Below are 19,721 nucleotides of genomic sequence, written 5' to 3'. Positions count from 1 at the left end.
CACAGGTGAGGAGGTAGAAGAGGCCATCAAATCTCTGAAACCTAGGGCTCTGGGTCCGGATGGCTTTACAACACGGTTTTACAAACTGTTTCGCCCACAACTGACTGCCCCGCTGACAACTCTCTAATTCCTTTGGTACCTCGGGATCGGTCACCCCTTCCATGCAGGAATCAATAACTGTTCTGTTGCATAAGCCTGGTAAAGACCAAAGGGATAACTGAACAGACCTCTCTCTTTATTAAATATCAACGCTAATATTTGTATTTACTATTTTATTTGTAAAGCACCGCCGACCCCGGAGGCAACTGGGCGCTAATTTTACAGGTTACACAGGCAAGAGATAAAACAGGCAATACATATGGACAAAGGTGAGACACACAATTACAGGCAAGGTCTTACCGACTGCACAGGTAAGAGATGAACAGGCAGTACATAAGGGGATATGGCACAAGAAATTTACAAAAAATTTACAGGCAGATATTTACAAAGGAAATGAAAAGCAGAAGCATACTGAGTGGTTTACTATAAGAGTGGGCTGGTCGAGGTCCTACTCAAGGAACCTTTAAGCGGAATTGTGCAAAGGAAGCTTCCTCTCAAGGAGATAGGCAGTGCATTCCATTTCTTAGCAGCGAGGACTGGGAAACTGACTCCACCTGCCCGTTGTTGATTAAAACATGGGATGGAGACACATTGTGCTTGTGCGGATCTGGTATGTCGCTTCAAAGAGTGGCGTGAACATGTATCAGATAGGTAAATTGGCGCCTGATTGTAGAGACACTTGTGAGTGAAAGTGACTTCAGATCTATCCTTTGCTTAATATTAAGCCACTTTATGGTCCGTCTAGTAGTTGTGATATGTTTCCTGGTAATGTTGCATGCCGATCTGACAGCGTTATTTTGCATAACTTGCATTTTGTTGATCTATTGTTGGGATGTGCCCAGGTAGAGCGCATTGTAATAATCAAGCTTTGATAAGACTAATGCTCTTGCAACTGAAATTTAATTAGTTATTGTTAGGTAGGGGCAGAAGGCCGTGATGAGCTTACATGTGTAAGCAGTGGAGGATGCTAAGGCATTGGTTTGTCTTGTAAGTGATAGTGCTGAGTCGATGTAGATTCCTAGGGTTTTTACATCCTTGGCGACATTAATAATATTACCGTCGATGTTGAGAGGTAAATACGGCCCCTAGTTTGTTCATATTTACTCAATACTAGCTAACTGCCTGGCAGCGATCCTCCATAAATGTATCGATGCAGACCAGGCGGGATTTATAAGAAATAGATCAACCAGGGACAATATTCGAAGGGCTCTCAATTTGATAGACACAGCGATGGAAGACTCCCATAAATTGACCCGGTTAGCCTGGATGCTTCCAAGACCTTGGATAAAGTAGAAAGGTCTATCCGACAACTCGCATTAGAAGCCTTTCACTTGGGTCCTAGCTTCCATACTATGGTCCTAGCCAACTACTGCTCTCCCAAAACCTTGCTCGGGGTTAACCAAAACCTGTCGGGTTCCATTCCCCTGTCTGTGGCACCAGACAGGGTTGTCCCCCTGTCCCCTCTTACTTGCTTTAGTAATGGAGCCATTCGCCCAAAGAATTTGAAAGGACCCGAATGTGAAAGGACTGCCGATAGGCGCCTCGCAACATAAGGTCATGCTTTATGAAGACAATGTGTTGCTGTCCCCAACAGAAAACAACCCCTCGCTATTATCTCCCCTCAAAGAACTGCACAGATTTGGGGAGGTTGCATGTTTTGTCATTAACTTTGAGAAATCAGTGGCTCTAGTGGTAGGACTGAATTCTGGCGAACTAGAGAGCGTCCGACTCCTGTGCCCGATTCAGTGGAACCACAAATCCATACCTTACCTCAGTTTCCAACTCCCAGCCCACCCAAAAGATGTACTCCCACTGACCTTTCCTCCTCTCTTCAAAGAGTTAGAACAGGACCTCGAGCGATGGTCCTCGCAAGAAATCTCTCCCACTGGGCGATTTACAGCCTGTAAAATGAACCTTCTCCCACGGTTCTTATACACCTGTACCCTCCCTACCCACCATTGTCCCTGTGTCTCCCCTCCTGCGAATGCAGAGGAAAATGCTCAGATTTATATGGAGGGGTAAAAAGTCAAGGATATCCCAGAGGGTTATAATGGGCAAACCTCGCTTGGATGGCCTGGGGGTCCCTAACCGTCGAAAATTCCAAGCCTGGTGTCTACCTGATAGCCCCCCAAAATGGGTCGATCTCAAACAGTCGTGACTCCCACTCCCTCTTCGCTCTCCCACATGTCCCGCCTCGAAGGTCATGGACGAAGATACTGGCCTCCATCAAATCCACCCCCAGTATGTGGGACGGGGCACTTGGGTCCAAGGGGATTCCACAGGGCCCCAGTCCATACGCACCAGTCTTTCATAACCCAGCCTTTTCCCCAAGGTTTCACCTATGAAAATGGCCATCCTCGCACCTTTGAGGAATGTAAACTGTCTTTCCAACTAGCTGAAACTGACAAATTCACTTATGCACAGCTTCGACGCTGGTGCCCTCACCCTTTGGTCCAGCAGGAAGCCACACAAAACTTCAGCCCTCTGGAACTTACCCTCCAGGAGCTGGCGACGAAAGGTGGGATCTCCAAGCTTTACAAACTTACAGGATGACGTCCTTCCCTAAAGAACCGCATGTATGTCACAGTGGAAACTGAGCTGGGTCACCCATTAGACAACTAGACATATGGACTAGAGCCCACTCATCTTCCTTCTACAAAACCAACCGAGAATGCACCTATAAGCTGCTCCTTCGTTGGTACTGCTCTGACACGCCTTCATCAGTTCAACCGAGCCCTTAGCCCCCTGTGTTGGCGTAAATGTGGAAAGCCTGTATCATACTTTGACATGTGGTGGACCTGCCCCATAATGCAAACCTTTTGGAACTAATGTATCGACACCATAAAAGAAATCACCTAAGTGATCATTCTCAATGAATGTGAAGTTATCCTACTGGGTGCACCAGCACCATGGTCCTATCCCAGGTCCTGGAAGACTGCCAAACTCCTTACGCAAATGCTACTAGTGGCAAGAATTACAAAAGCCCAGGCGTGGACGTCCACTGAAGGCCCCTCTGTGATCTTCTGGTAGATCAAATTATGGGACATTCTGGTGGTAGAAAAAGTCAATGCGGCCAGGGCAGGTCTCCTACATCGGTTCGCTGACATTTGGGCCCCTCTTATGGAATAGGACCAAAGATTCAGAGCACAAACTTATAAGCCCTGGATGGCCCATTCAGCCGTACGTGAGGTTATGGAACTGGAACCGTAGGACCACATCCCGGACAACCAAGGGGACGCATGACCAACAAAATGGCGAGGGAACACAGAGAGGGACCAAGAGATTTGTTATACAGTCACTCACTCGTTAAAATAGGTCATGTCAGGTGATAATGTCTGCTCAGTCTTTCTCCTCTCAACTGCTTCCAATGTGCAACCATTTCAAAAATAAACAAGTTATTAAAAAAAGGAACCAAAACATAGGAAGGCAGTCTATGAACTTTTGTATCAAAAAGGAAGAAAAATGGGGGGGAAACTAATTGGATGAACTAATCTTTCTTCTCACCCCTAGGTTTCAGGTGGGGTTGGACTTGCAATGCAAGAAAGGAAATGTTACCATATTGCATTTTGTTTTGTCAGCCATGTGAAATGGTATCTACCTTCTCATGAAAAGCTCCAGTAAGAAACATTTTATATTACCCATCATTTCCTTTCTAGCCTGTACAAATATTTCATGTGCCTTTAATAATTCTGCCTCACCTGCTGAGTTTGGATACCCCTGTTGGGGATACAATACACCAAGCTTTGGCCCAGTAAGAGTACTTCAGTGGTGACTAGTGCATAATGAAAAACTGCACTTGCATAGAGGCTGTTGCCTAAGGAGCGCAAACTGATTTCCTGGTGCAAATCTGACTAACAAGGGCATGATGTATGACAAAATGAATCTTGGCAGGACACAGACTGCTTAGTCGTTTAATCTAGTATCTGCCATGATCCTGGTTTACATGAACTACAGATAAACAAGTCTGGATTGATAATAGACAACAAATATTGCTCATGTAAACAAAGAAAAAACAGATCTAGAAATCCAAAGATAATTGTGCTACGGCAAGATGTAATATGCTAAAACTATTTAACGCATTTGAGCCATTGCATAATCTTATCAAAGAAAAATGAACACTCAAGAGAATCAAATCATCTTGTAAATTTAATCCATAACAACCAACTTAAAGATTCTTCAAATATTTACCCGTTTGTATATCCTTCCAGAGAACCCAAGATTTAGAGCTGTCTTCAAATGCAATGAAGCAGCTCTCCTTGAATGTATTTATCTGGAACAAAAAAGAAAGAATACCATGTTATCAGAACAATGAAAGTGCTGAGGATCATGTTTTATCAATGTAGAAGGTTTACAAAAACAGAAGCTGAAATGCAAACAGGAAAGGGAATTTTTGCCGCAGTACATTTAGTCGAAGAATTAGTTTTGTTTTTTGCAACATCTTTTTATGCATTTATATGCAGGGGTGGGTTTAGGGAAATAAAGTATGGGGAGTGGAAGTGGGGCTGCATGCGGTCTCCCCCCACATCCATATGCAGCAAAATTAACCTGTCAAAAAACAAACTAAAAAAGATACATTCTTCTTGGGCCAAAGGTTTCATCAGATTACCCTTGACAAATACAAATGCTGCTCAGAGAAGAGACAGTTATCAAGTTAATCAATAAAACTCATGTGAATGCTACAACAAGCACTTACTTTGGGAATGGACGCTTTACGGCTAGAAATGTATATATCACTAGTTTGGTCAACTATTAAACATTGGCGCAACGAGTCAGGGCTTACATGTAACCAAATAAGGTATGCTTCTTTTACCTCTATCCACATGTAACAAAGTCCTCCTTATAAAACACTTTTTCAAGCAAATATAAAATGCTCATCCTGCCTGTCAAAGGAATTTCCAAGATAAAGTTTAGAAAGGTAAAATTCAATCAAAGAATAATCACACCAGCACATATACAATCTATTTTAACTTCTCCAGATTCACACACTACTTCAAACGGCTATAAAATCAACGATTGTTTCAGCAAGTTCAATTAGAAAAACGCCAAGAGCTTGCTGTTAATACCATTTGTCATGCATCTCACTGAGCGCCGTTACAGCAAAATGTTTTAGACTACAGTACAGTTCTCATACATTTTTACAATTCCAGCTAGACCTGCAAGTCAAGTAACTTAGTTTACCTACTCGGCCAACAACAAAGAGTGACCCAAAGTTTAACAGCGCTTTCTGAAAAATGGTACATGTCAGCATCAGCCCAATTCATGTTCGGCACACTACTGCCACCCTGAGGACAGCCACAAAAAGGGACACCTTTGCCATTTAATGCAAACAAAGTTTCAAAACAAAGAATTTCATTGTACTCTCCAGCGAGGTAGACTAACAAGCAAATGCTACTCTACCTTCTTAAAAACTATTTGACTATGCGAGCGGTAGAGCAGATTTTGTGAGGACTGAAGAATATTCATCAAGACTCAAAAATCAATCTAAGAAGTAGCTATATACAAGTTGGAAATCTTATCCTGCAAGTTTGTAAAATAGCTAGAAATGTTACTGTAACCCATCTTCCATAAGCCACCAGTCTGCTTACATATGTACACTCTTGTTGAGGTTTTAAGAGTATGATTTTGAGTGGCTGTTCCTCCTATGTATCTGCACAGCTCCGACCCGACCACTCCAAACCATCCAAATGGGTTATCGTCATTTGTTTATCTTTTCCGAGGTTGTATGCTTATGATTGAAGGATTTAGCAAGAGTTTATGCAGCAAACTATGGATTTACTGCGTTATGTTTATCCTTGAGAGATCTGGCCACTAAAGTACTACTAAGACATTGACCAAATTAAAAGATGAGCACATGCAAGGCTGCAACAATATGCTGAATGCCTCAACAAAAGCATTTTGCTCTAACAAAATGTACGAGGGCCAACTTCTGGGCTGCCACAACAGCCTGCTTCATTTCCAATCTCTGCAAAGCATTTCCTGTAATAAAGGCGGTTACAGAGGATTAGCTCTCTTGCACACCAAACATGGCAGTTCTATGTTAAGGAGATTTATAAAGTACACCTCTGAATTTTCATGTCTCCAGCAATCCAGCAGATCGAAAATAAAATGGGGCAGCAGATGGTTTGTTAGTGGGAGGACAAGGAGAGTGCAAGATTGCATTATTTGTTGTGTTGGTAGTTTGTTCAGAAAAACTGGTCACCGTGATGGATTTCATTGGTGTTCCGGTGTGAAGGTTGTATAGGTTGTTTTTCATAACTGTGGCGTTGGGTATGAATTTGAGCATGTTGTAATTGGGCGAGTTCTTGCATTTTGCTGCACGATTAGAGTTGGTGTTGTGGAAGTCTAGGTGTGTTTGCAGGTATATGGATAGTTTAGTAGGGTTAATGGTGGGAAGGGGGGGTCCTCATGGTAATGTTGCATGGATTTGGTTTAGATTTAAATTATTTGTGCCGTGCTGAGTGAGATTACAGTTCCTTCACTGGACCAGCCCAGTTTGGTTGACTTGATACAGGAGGCTAAAGGGGATCCCACAATACATTGTCTACTGCTTTGTATAGTGGTTGCATGCTTCTCTAGAATCTAGTTTGCTTTGTAGGTTAGCACATCAAATAGCAAAAGGTTTAAGGATTTTCTGAAGCCAGATGCACATCTATTGTGTGCATTTCTTTGGGGAGTGAGTTCCAGAGATTTGTTGAGAGTTTTTCGAACATAGTTGAAGTTTAAGACATAGATCATTGCTGGGTTCATTTTGGTGTAGAGATTTTTTTCTTGAAGTAATTCTGCTCCTTGGCCACAGACTGCTCTCTAGCTATGTAAAGTGTTTTGAAGTACATTTTTATTTTGGTTGGTAGCCATTGTAGGATCCTACTGCTGGTGTGATGAGATCTCTTAGCGAGTCTGGGGAGTAGCATTGCTGCTGTATTCATTGCCCTTTTTTGTTAAGGTTGTCTGGCATTCAAAGGTAGGGGCCGTTGGTGTAGTCCATTCTGGACATGAAAGATTATGGCAAGTGTTCTGTGTCGGAAGGTGAGAAAAGGTAGCTTTCGTTTTTTTAACCTGTACTGACAGAGGGTAAGAAAAGCCTTCAGTTTCACTTGCCCTCCCTTTTGTTCATTTGTTATGGGGAAACTAAGTTTCCCTTTCATCTTTTACATTTTTTAAACATTGCACACATCGTTAAATACAGTTCAACGGGGATACCTTTTTTTTTAACCACCCTAGCCTTTTACACTTCAGTTTTACGGTTAATATATGTGCCTAAAAACCAACTGGTGGCATAAATTCTATTTATCATTTTTGTGTTATTTCTAGTGTGCACATTTGCGTTCACCACGTATGGCTACTAAACGTGGCTAATGCCGTAAAATGGACATGCCACAAGGTTTTCCACTTGTTCTTTGCCCATATTGCTGTTTGGCCTTCTTCCTGCCTTGCCAAGTGAGACAATCTCATAATGTTGCGCAATTGGCTGGGAAAGCTGCAGCTTTTGCAGGCTAGTGATGCCTTTCTGTGTGGCCCAGGAAGTGGGTGGGACTGTCAGCCCAACTCCAAATTTGTGGTGCCAGAAAATCTGGGTGAGGGGTATGAGTGAAACCAATAGTTGTCCCTGGACAACTAATGGCGGTTTGAATGGTGCAGAACCTTACTATTGGTAGGCTTAGACTTGCTCCCAGGCTGGATTTTGGACAACAACTTCTGCAGTCATTTCTTCAAACCAGCATTGGAGCCAAGAAACCCTCATAGAAGCAGCAGACTGAAGATCCAAAGAAGACTACCTACCGAAGAAGCCCAGCATTCCTTCCTCTGTCGGGCCCGATTAAGCCCTGTTGGGACTACCTGATCTGCAAAGGCCTTGTGGGGTGTTCAACCACATGGACTGGTGGGACCAACCAGCATCGAAGTGTTCAAGGAGCCAGCCGTCCTATTAGGCAACATTGTATGCAGTACCCATTGGGTGCACTACAACAAGACTGACCTCCTGGCAATAGGAACCCAACCTTTGGTATAGGTCTATACTACACAGGTTGGTAGCGTGTTGAGCAGCCAGGCTATCTCAAGGGAGGGGGTGGGGGGGGGTCAATGTGAGCTGTAGGGGAATTACACAGAGGTTCACAGTAACAAGTACTCAAATAAACTCTTATACACAAGTTTTCTTGATTAAACAATTATTAATTTATCGGTCAGTTAGAATAAGCCTTCTTCAGAAGGGCAATATAACAGTAATACACAAATATACTCCAAAATACACCCTCTTAGTTTAACTAAATGGGCAAGTATCCATTTGGGATGTTCTACAGACACTTCTTACACCCTCAGGTGACAAATAACTAGGACACTGGACATTAAAATATCACTGTTGCCTTTATGGCAATACTTAGGAGCAAGTCAAAGAAAAAGGTTATTATAACAAAACAAGAGATCTCACAAATATTCTGAAGTAGGTAAGTACTTTTGGTAACCCCCAATGCAAAGTTAGTTAACTGCTTCCTGGAAGGAAGGAGCAAACAATGTCAGAGGGAAGAAGAGTCATTCGGGAAGCCAGGCCATAGTAAATTGAGCAAAAGTCTAGGTGAGCTGAAGCAATTCTTGTAGGTAGGTAAAGGTCTTGCACAATGTTTTAGTAGTCTTTGTAGAAAAGAAGAAAATCAAAGCAGGGCCACAAGCTGAATAGGCTTGTGAGTTAAAGAAGCTGATAGCAACTCTACAAAAGCAACCATGACAGGTCTCAACTGAGGTTACACAATAGGTAAATTCTCTTTGACTTTACAGTACCTTTGGTTAGAGGAAAAGTGGCTTTGGCTGGCTTCCGTTCCTGTGCAGCTATGCAGATCATGTGTCCCTGGGCCTCAGTCGTGGGGACAACATCTGGAAAACTCCTGCACTGCAACGGGACGGTCGGCGACAGAAAAGGACCAACTTCTATTCAGTGGCACTTTGCGGTTTCAGCTCCTCGCATTTAAGCAAATAACACTGCAGACTCTTGGCTGTCGAGATGGGCTTTCCTTGCATGTAGGGTCTAGCACTCTGAGGTGGCTCCGGCTCGGTCAGTCCTGCTTCCTGGGAATCTGGAGGGTCTTCCTGGATCTCTTGGCCAATTTAAAAGCAATGCACATGATCTGGGTTTTCTCTCCCTGGCTATAAGGTTTCCAGCAGCAATGGCAGTGGAAATTCAACCAGCCCCGAGATGATGTCGAGGCAGCTTACTTTGGAGTTGACTGGTCCCACCAACTCAAGGAGAGAAATCGTCCTTGCAGGGCTTCTCTAGTCGAAGCGAATTTGGAGCTTCAGCACAGCAGCAGGGCTTCGCCGGGTAAACCAACGGTCCAGGAGTTGCGGCAGGCATCTTTCAAGTTCTTCGGTTTCCTTTGTCTGGTGGTCGACTGCCTTCCAAGCCAAAAAGCCTTGCCTTTTATGCAGGTTTCTCCCATTCATTCCAGCCCAGCTGTCAGTCACCCAGCAGGGTGGCTGTCCTTGCCGGTCAGCCAGCCGGTCAATCACCTAGGAGAGCATTACGGTCTCCTAGGAGACTAAGCAAAGGGAGTTCGGGCACCCATCTCACTTCCTGCCCCCGCCAGGGAGCCAAAGGCAGGCTTCACTCATGAATCCTGCCAAAGATAAAATGTAAAAGGGACCAAACGTAGTTTGGCGCGCAGAGTAATCAAGGACCTGTCCACAAAGAAATGGCGAAAGACGACGACCAGGACCATTTTGACAAGAATGGCACCCTTGGGTGCTTTACTGCAGCTGCAACCGGCGGCAAAAGCACACCACAGTAGTTAAAAGTAAACCACTGCCACCAGCCATTAATCGAGGAAAGGGTAGCATAAAATTGTTACATGAGAAGCTAGACAAAGGGCATACTAAGTAACCCCTCCAGCACCCTATTGTAAAATAGTGTGTGCTGGGTCTAGAAGGTTACAAGTTTAAGTAAAGTCAATTTCAGTTCACTGCTTCAGGAGAAGGTATTTAAACCTTGGGGAAATCTAAAAGTCTTCTGTGTGCCACTGCACTGAAGGTGCTGTGTGACACAATGTAAATGATGATGCCTATGGAGTTTGTCAGACTCCACAACCAAAAGAAAGTGTTCAAATCACCGTAAAATACACGAGTGTGAGGAAAAAAGGGTCTCACTCTCTCCAGGTTAAAAATACAAGTCTTCAAAATCCAGCAAAGTTGCTGGGGTCAGTAAGGTAGCAAGGAATTAGCACATTTCTGATAATTCTCCCCAACACGTCCAAAGCCTTTGGAAGTATTTAAGGGACACTCTATGGACTGTCCAGCTCTCCAGTGGGCTAACTCGCTAGAACAATCACTGCTCCACGCTTGCAGCCAGAACCTAGGTGGTCGCCAGCTTGTGGTGCAAGTCGCATTCCTGCAGAACTTCAGCCTCTCAGTTTCAAAGGATCCTGCCCTGGAAGTAATTACACAACCACGACTGGAAGCATGCATGCCCTTGTCTGTGTGCAGTGGCTGTCGCTGGAACTCACCTGCCCCGTCCTTTGAAGTGTCTTAATAAAGTGCCACATCGGTGAATCCTGAGTTTCTCCATCGCCAAGGATTCCACTCTACTCCTGGACCTGATGGAAGAATCCTTGCACCCACAGGTCCTGGGCACCTCTCAAAGGAACCAACAGCAGGAAATCAAACCTCCAGTGACCCATAGTCAACCCATCCAGTACCCTGGTCAAATCTGAGTCAGAGGGCCAAATTTGTCTCACCCTGTCCTCCCATAGGACGACACTGAGAACAAGTCTCTGTATCCTTCCATTCCACTGCTTTTTGTTCGAACCTAAATAGAGTCTGAAAGATAAAAACACACTTTGCTTACCTAGTAACTTGGTTGTAGTCCTTTTGAACAATCCCCAATACAAGTAACTAGCCCGCTACAGACACATTCTGGCTTCTGTGACTTGTGTGTACACTACCCCATTCTTTGAGGGATTAAGCTGCTGAGGTTAGGAGAATTTACTTGCGAGACTTGGTTCTGTGTTTACTGCATTACTGAACTTACCTACTTTGTTGATTTAAGGCATTTAATGCATTTTAAGAACCTATGGTAAATGTGTAGGTTTATTATGGAGTGTTATGCAACATCACCTGCTGGTTTCATTTTTAGTGTCTTTAAGGCTTAGAATATATGCTGTATTTTTATATATTTGTCTAAATGCAACTGTGTGCTTCACTGTGTGGACTCTGAACCCCTGGCCCCGCTCACACTCAGCTAAGAAGAGCCTGGACTGCTCTCTGCATTGACCTGGATTGGGTTTTAACGAACAGCTCAGAAATCCATCTTAATACTGCATTTACTTGGGGTTTCTGTTAGGTTGTTGTCCATTAGCGTTCCGAAACTTTACTGTGAATGCTTCCGGTTCGTTTCTCATTTAAGTAGGCTATGGTATGGGCTGTTGAGTGGATTGGTTGTTATCATAATTTCTGTTCTGTCGAGGTTGAGTTTAAGGCTGTTGCTGCACGTCCATCAGTTTGTGCGAGGCCATTGTTAATGGTGTGGCCCAACCCGCTGGAATATATTCTGTAGATTTGTGCGTCATCTGCATTGCTTTAACAAGCGAGTACGTGTAGTTTTGAAATGCTTTCGGAGTCGGGGCATGTAAATGTTGAAGTTTAGTGGCAAGAGGGATGAGCCTTTTGAAACTCCACAGGCGAGTAAGCGCGGTGCTGGAAGTAACCAGGTGATTTCCGTTCTCAACAAGGATTTTATCCATAGTAGTGTAATGTTGATCATCTCTGCTTCTTTGATGAGTGTAAAAACAAAGGTGATGGCTGGAAGGTTTAGAATGAATTTTAACCGCTGGCAATGCTCTGGGCAACGCTTCAGACCATCGTTCTTCGCCTACCAAGTCATTACAGAAGGGGAACGACCATATGCAAATCAGACTTGGTCCCACCCCAAAAGGGGCAGTCCAGCCCGAACTGCTAGGTCACATCCCTTCTGCACAAGACCACAAGCATTCCCAAACATGTTTCGACCATGTTGGGCCTCATCAGTGAGGAATAGCTTGGGTCTCTAGGCTCAGCAGGTACGGGACCCACGTCTGGGCATACCCGTCCCACTCACCAGTGGTTAATATTCATTCTAAACCTTCCAGCCATCACCTCTTTGTTTTTGCTTTGTCACCCCGATTGGGACGGGTATGCCCAGATGTGGGTCCCATGCCTGCTGGGCCTAGAGACCCACGCTACTCCTGTGTGTTTAAAATGAATGGGAAAATCCCATAGTAAAATATTCTTAAGGAATAATTCGCGTGGTAACCACTGCCACCAGCCAGAAACTCGACGAGGGGGGACTGTACAGTGTCCCCTCGAAAAACAGACCCAGGGGCAATCTAATTACCCCTACCAGTACTTCCACAATATGATAGTTTGTACTGGTTCTGTTCCCAATTTAAGACTAGTAAAGTCAATGGTGACTTTACATGCCCTGGGAGACAGTAGTCAGTCCCAGGGTATGGAGTCTATGTTTGGAGGGTCACTATGACATCCCTGTGTTACTGCACTGAGGGTGCTGTGTAACACACTTATCAAAAACCACATGAAACCCTATGGAGTAAAAGACCCCATAGCCCATAAAACACATTACAAAGTCAAAGGATATCTCAAATCATGTCTAAGAGTGGGAGAAAAAGAGTCTCACTCTTAGCAGGAGAAAAAAATAAATCCCAAAAATCCAGCAAAGCTGCTGGGGCCTCACTTAACAGAGAATTCTCCCTAACAGCGATGTTCGCTCTTGCGCCTCACGAGGTCTGGGTGACGCACGTTGAGACGTTAGACCCAGTCGGCCGACTGGGAATACTTTACAATAAACCATAGTACTTGGAAATTGAACCTTGTGCCTGTCTTATCACTAGTATATGGTGATTGTGCCTTAGTTTCCATATGCGGGGGTTCTTCAGGGCCCTAGCAGAGGGAGGAGTCCATGTTAATCATCACTTGTGGAGAAGGCTCTTGAAAGGAGTCCCCCACCGCAAGATTGCTGGTCGAGGAGCACCATAGAAGGTCCTCCATCATGCAGGTAGGAATTGGTATCATCTTGGAATCCGATTCCGAAGACTAACACCAAGAACTCTGAAGAACCAGCTGCGTACGCCTCATTTTGAGACGCACAAGAGGAAGAGCAAGTACGCACGAGGCCGAGAAGCCTCTGGAACTACCAGGCCGTCATGTTCTCTGACTGTATGAATAGATGACATTTTTATCATGGCAGTCAACATACCCTGAATGTTCAAACAGACTTTTAACTGCTACTCCTCATGTAGATTTAGTAATATAGACAGTAAGTTCCCCAGCATCCCAAAGTTTGCCGTTTTTGCCATAGAGTATCCCCATCAACCAGATCAAAGGCCATGGAGAGGTTGATCGCTGCCATATATAACAGTGATGACCCAGCTCTCCATGCCTTTTGCTACAGAATAGTCAGTACTAGACCCCAGGCGTCAGCTCCAATTTGCTTCCGGAAACCAAACTGCTGCACCGATGATATGTTATTAATGTCACAATATTCATCAATCTTTTAAGATTAACCCTGCAAACATTTTAGATTCAGCTTCCAGAATCGCTATAGGGCGATAATTTTTACGCTGCTTTTTGTCGCCTTGTTTGGAAATAGGAATAATATAGGAGAAGTGCCAAGATGAAGGAATTGTTTCGGTTGTTATATCAAACAAAAATGTTAAAGCTCTGGCCCATAGCCAACTGCCCCCCCTTCAACAATGCATTAGATAAAGTTGTTAGGTATGCAGCCCGTGAGGAACTCTCACTCTTTATTTGAACTTCTATTTCATCAACTGAAAATTTAATATCCCATAGTATCTTCTTGACATGGTCCCACATTTTTGGTTTGGCATTTTGCACATAGATTGTTCCAAAATAACCAAGCCAGGCTTGTTCTGTTATAGGATAAGATTGGGATATACTCTTACTGGATTCTGAATTATTAATTAATAACCAAAAACTTCTACTAGAGCCATTTTTGAGGGCAGCCAACATTTTTTCATTCTCTTGTAGTAAAATCATCTTATGATTATTCACCCAATTTTTTTACGCTTTGGCTTCATTTTATTCTCTTCAATTACTAGACAATTCAAACCAAAATTATTCGGCCGTCTAACCAGCCGATTACATTAATTTTTCTTTTCTCTTACAGGGTCATACCCACGTTTATGCTTAACTTCACGTTGACCTCTGGTAGTAATTTTACTGGCAACAGCTCCAATTAGACTGTGTATAATCCAAATTCATTGTGCGTAAACAGTATACTTTTTTCGGCTATTGTCGTTTTTTCAATATCTTTGTCAAAGAGTACATTAAGTTTCCTTATATTCCCAGGGTGCCAACTGAGCCTCGTTTTAGCCTGGTTAACATATACATTAGTTGTCATACAATAGCCCATTTCCCGTTTCTCCCCGAACTACCAAACTAATTCAAACATGCTATGTCACTCAGACTAGATGTCAGTATTTTAAATGACAGTAAAAGATCAGACAAGTGTTTGGTCATGAATATATAATCTATTACAGATGACCTAAACCAGTCTGTCCAAATTGGAATGTAAGTACCTTCAGTTTCTCTAGCAGACATTAACCCCCCCCCCAACTTCAAACAAAAGTTACTCTACTGTTCCACCATCTTTCCACCCTTAGGACTAACTGCCAAGGTTTGTACCCTAAACCCTGATGCCTTATCTTTACTCCGGATTGTACCTTTTACTATGGCCGAAGGGGAGAGTTTCCAAATGGACATTTAAGTCACCCACAACTACAACTTGTAGTCCTGTACAGTTCAATATTTCTTCCACAATAAGATTATTCACAAGGCCCAGAACCAACGCCAGGTCGTTCTTTGGTGACCAGTATACATTTATCAACAGTATATTAACCATGCAACTCAAAGTCTGGATATCAAGCTTAAGAGCCAGAATACCTTCAACAATATTAATGCATTTAATCACATTGATATTCATGTCCAGCCTCACAGCAGTCAAAAGACAGCCTGCCAGACGTCCTATAGGGCCCTGCTTAGCTAGCTCATAATAACATTCAAAGCCATCCAATGAGTATGAGGAAGTCATCCAGGTCTCCTGGAAGCATAACAATGAATATTTCACAAACTGAGAACAAAGAGCAACAGAATTTACCAAATGATTATGGCCCCTCACATTCCAAGAAAATCAAAAATTTCCCCTTTAGATCTTTTGACTGGTGAATAGAATCTCTAAGTGTAAGTGCCAACCAGCGCCAGCTAGCCTCATCCCCGCACTTTCCCCTAATAACTACTAGGTGCTATGAGCACAGTACTCACTGGGCTAGTTTTCCTTCCCCCTTGAGCAGTGTTGGCGTTTTGCACTACTAAAGAACCTGGAGAAAGTGACAGGATAGCATAGCCCAATTTATTAAACGCCTCAGATTGTTGTAGGAGTGCCTCATACAATGAGGTAGTGTCAAGTACCAGCCTCAAGTGATCGTACCGTTCTGGGTGTATGTAGTCAACAAGCTTTAGGTCTGCAGAGGGCAAAGTTGTCAGAGAAGAAATCTCATTTAACAGACCTAAAATTCGAGGCCTATGTAAGGACTCAGGGCCCCCCATAATTAAATAAGTATGAAATGAAAACTGCATTCTAAATTATGCACAAACGGGTTTTAGACCGGGGTCTAGCACTACACACAACATCAGGATACTGGACCAATTAATTAATAACACCACGAGCAGTAAAGACTCCACGCTATACATCGCTTTTGTAGACTTTAGTAGCGCCTTTGATTTGGTGATACGGAACATCTTATGGACTAAATTAAAGGCGTTGGAATGTCCGAAGTGGATTCTAAATATACTAATTGCCTTATATAGCAATACCTCTACCAGGGTGCACCTTAACGATCAAGTTAATGTTACTGATAATATCAATATCAACATGGGAGTTAAGCAAGGTTGCATAACTGCACCTATGCTTTATAATATATATATATATATATATATAGCTGACCTGTTAGACCGTATGGCTACAAAATCAAATTGCCCTCCGAAATTAGGAAACGTTCCTGTAATAGGAATGCTATATGCGGACGATTTGATACTTCTAGATCGCACGATGTCCGGCATTCAGAATATGATGAATGAATTAGTGGAATATGCTACCCAGATAGGACTTGTAATTAACGTGGAAAAGACAAAAATAATGATAATAGCACGAAAGGGACCCCATCGTACTGGTATAGATACCAAGGTGGGTATAATTGAGGTTGTAGAACAATATCCCTACCTGGGCCTTGATTTTAAAGCACCTACAAACTATGATGCCATAATAAGATATAAGACACGGAGAGCAAAATTACTTACCCTCCAGGCGTGTAAATTCGCAAAGGGCACGGCAGGCTTCAGTATGGCTGGTATATTGAAACTCTACCTGCAATGTTTTGTGCCGGCAGTTCTGTATGGCTTGGAGGCTTTGGCCATGCAAGATCTAATCTGGCTAAACACTCTGGAAGGCCACTTTTGGCGTATGGTGCTGGGTTTGGGACCTTCGTGTTCGATACAATATCTCTGCCTAGAACTGGGCCTCATCTCCCTGAGAGGTAGAGCACTCCGGGCTCGAGGTGCTTTCTACCTAAAATCATGCACAGAGCCCCACTGTAAACTACTGGGCCTGGCAGGAAAAAATTACGATACAGAAAGGTACCTACGTGGTGCTAATTACAAAGACCTGAATGAAACATTATTTAGGGAAATTGATTGGTCCTATGCAAACCTGAGCAAACTATCATATATCCATCAAAAAAAGGCATTCGAGGACAAGTTGAACAAATGGGACTGGTGTGCAAATTTAGATCACTTGTCCAAATTGAAGGGATATGAGGCGGTTAGATATGTCTCACATAGATACTTAAAAGCACAGCCATACCTGCTGCTATGCCCGGCCCCTGAGGTGAGAAATTTCTTGTTAAGATTAAGAATCAATCAGTTGCCTGTTCTGACTATTATAGGACCACGACTGAAAATACCTGGGGAGGCCAGGACATGCCGTATTTGTCAGGGGGCAGGAATATTGGAAACCTCTAGACATGTGTTAACCCTTTGCCCTAAATTGGGCCCTATATATATATGAATACATATGTAAAATGGGTCCATAACTATGAGGCAATTAAGGAGGACTACTTCTGGTACATGTGTCTAAATACTGAATCTCTTAGTTTGCAGCTGTCTCTTTTTAGAGTATGGACACAAATTATGCTGCTACTATCACTATCACAGGTATTGCAGTAATATGGACATCAATAACAACAAATAACAATAATAATAACATCAGTAGAATCAGAACGCACCTCTTCTACTGTAATTACAATTATAAATGTAATTCTAATTGCATTGTAGTATACTGTTGATATTACGCCGTGTTGTGCTTTTATATGGTATTTTATATTTTATCTCCTACACTTGATATATTTGATACATTTCTATATTGCACATACTATTTATTTTATTTTTATATATCCTTTATTAGTATAAATCTATATATATATATATATATATATATATATATATATATATATGGATAGTGATGTATGAATGAATGTGTTTAAAATGTGTTGTGTAAAATCCATTTCTTGGATTATACCACAATAAAGTATTATATATATTATATAAGTAATACACCCAAACACTGGGAAATTCCAAAAGGCAGTGTTGTCTCCATTGTACATTTTTCAGATCACTAATCTGTGCCTTTTTGTGTACCAGGCTTCTCCCCTCTTGTTCCTCCTCGTTATGATTTGAATGCAAGGCAATTTAATGTCTTGGACTCACTGACTGATCCCAGATAGGTTGACTGTTACTATTGGTAAAAATGTCATTTGGATCTTTCCAAACCTTACTCTATGGATTTTCTCTAATCCCGCCTTCTCCATTTGCCAAATTTAATGATTGAGAAACAACTTGACTTCTGACCTTAGAGCTCTCAGTTCCAGAAGTACCTGGAATCGAAAAGGTCATTTGGTCGAGAGGAATTATTTGCTTCTCCACTTGGTTTTGTTTACCATCATTGATATTTGTTTCAGCCATTTGAATATCTCTAATAGTAATTTGTGCTATTGGGGATTTGGTTTTTCAGTTTGTTCCACCACTTATTTTGCCTCACAACTTTCTTCATCATGGCTTCAATATCAGAATCATCTCCCAATCTTATCTCAGATCCATTTATGCCACCAATTAATCAACGTGTTTTCAAATTAGGCAATCCCTCTCAGTCTCAGATGTTATAGCTGTGAGACCCCAGCCAATAGTGATCAGAGTGTTTAGGAGAGCTTCCTATAGCCCTGGACATTTCACACTGCGAACCCAACGGCTGTTCATCCCCATATGCTGCTCTTTCACATAGATTCACAAACCTCATGGGAATAACTATTGTAATAACATCTGTCTTACTCAAGAGGTTTCTTTTTGGTAAAATATCAACCGTTAGCTTTCATGGACCATTAGCAAATTGTCCCTCAGCCCCTTTTACCAAACGGGACCCTGTCAAAACAGAGTAATCTGCCAATTTTCCTGATGTCTCATTTAATGTAATTTTTGAAAAAAATCTAAGTAGGTCCCCCTTTATGTCACTCGTCAGTTTTTCAAGTCTACCCTTTTTGGGTACCTTCTGGTTTTGTGTTTTTTTTCATGGATTCCGAAATAGTGTCCCTAACCAGATTAATCCCTTCACGATTACAAAGAGACTCCCCGTCTCCTGAGGTATCAAGGAGCGAGGTTCTTTCAGAATTACCATGTCTTCTTTAATCAGCTTACACCATGTATTCCTGGTAAGCTTGTATTGCACTTTGCCCATTAGGCGTTTATTATTTTTGTTTTCTTTGCGTTTGATTCTTTAGTTTTAAGATGGGAAGAACACACCAGGCTCAAGGTTTTACCCTGGGAACTTAAACCAGTGTGTAAATCCTTACAGTCTCGTTTTCCCTCCCATAGAAATGGGGGTTAAGACACTGGCTGACTTTTTAGTACAGTCTATTGGTGGGGCCCGATGTGAATCCCATTAATAGGCTGGTTTTCACCCGTCCCAAGAGTTTCAGTCTGCTCATCGGTATCTCTCTTCATTTGTCTTGTCAAAATCAGTTTTTCCAGCAATGCCGTGTGAATTTTAAGTTCTGCCAAGATTTCTAGCTGGAGAGGTTCTACTACACCCCGCCCCATCTCATCTCCTGGCCCTCTTACCTCATTCTGTGACAAAGGCATCTCCCATACTCCCTCCGGATTCAAAGGATAGTGTGATCGAGCCAGGAGGACTTGAACTAGGAGGCAATATCAATCCGGCCTTTCCTCCTTTCCTTTTTCCCGGTGACACAAGACAGGCTGCCTTTTCGCGTGCTCTAGGACTATGCTCAGTGATACTGGACTCAATCAGCAATATTGAGTTTTCACTCTCAATTGCTGCCAAGATGACTGTCAGTTGCAGTCAATGGTGAAGGGGTTAACAGTAAATCCGGAGCCATTTTCATAACTCCTCTGACTGGAGTAATTCGGAAAGGGTATTTGACCCTCATTCGGCCGTGCCCCATTTTGTGATTCCTTCCTCGTTTCAGGTCCGGTACGGCTGTGTGAGTATTTGGTTGACATTC

General features: G+C 42.8%; 1 protein-coding gene across 14 annotated transcripts in view; it reads right to left on the bottom strand.

Moving 5' to 3' along the window:
- Positions 1 to 19,721, bottom strand: part of MTF2 (metal response element binding transcription factor 2) — a 1,089,527-nt gene that overhangs the window by 912,294 nt on the left and 157,512 nt on the right. For all 14 annotated transcript variants that reach the window (XM_069641820.1, XM_069641817.1, XM_069641821.1 and 11 more), the window contains one exon: positions 4,288 to 4,369. In XM_069641820.1, the coding sequence (XP_069497921.1) occupies positions 4,288 to 4,369 (82 nt within the window). The remainder of the gene's footprint in view (positions 1 to 4,287; positions 4,370 to 19,721) is intronic.

This window comes from Ambystoma mexicanum, chromosome 1q, assembly GCF_040938575.1.
Source record: "Ambystoma mexicanum isolate Mex_15411 chromosome 1q, UKY_AmexF1_1, whole genome shotgun sequence".
Classification (NCBI taxonomy): Eukaryota; Metazoa; Chordata; class Amphibia; order Caudata; family Ambystomatidae; genus Ambystoma; species Ambystoma mexicanum.
The sequence above is the reverse complement of the archived record's forward strand: the minus strand, read 5'-3'. Positions and strand labels throughout refer to the sequence as shown.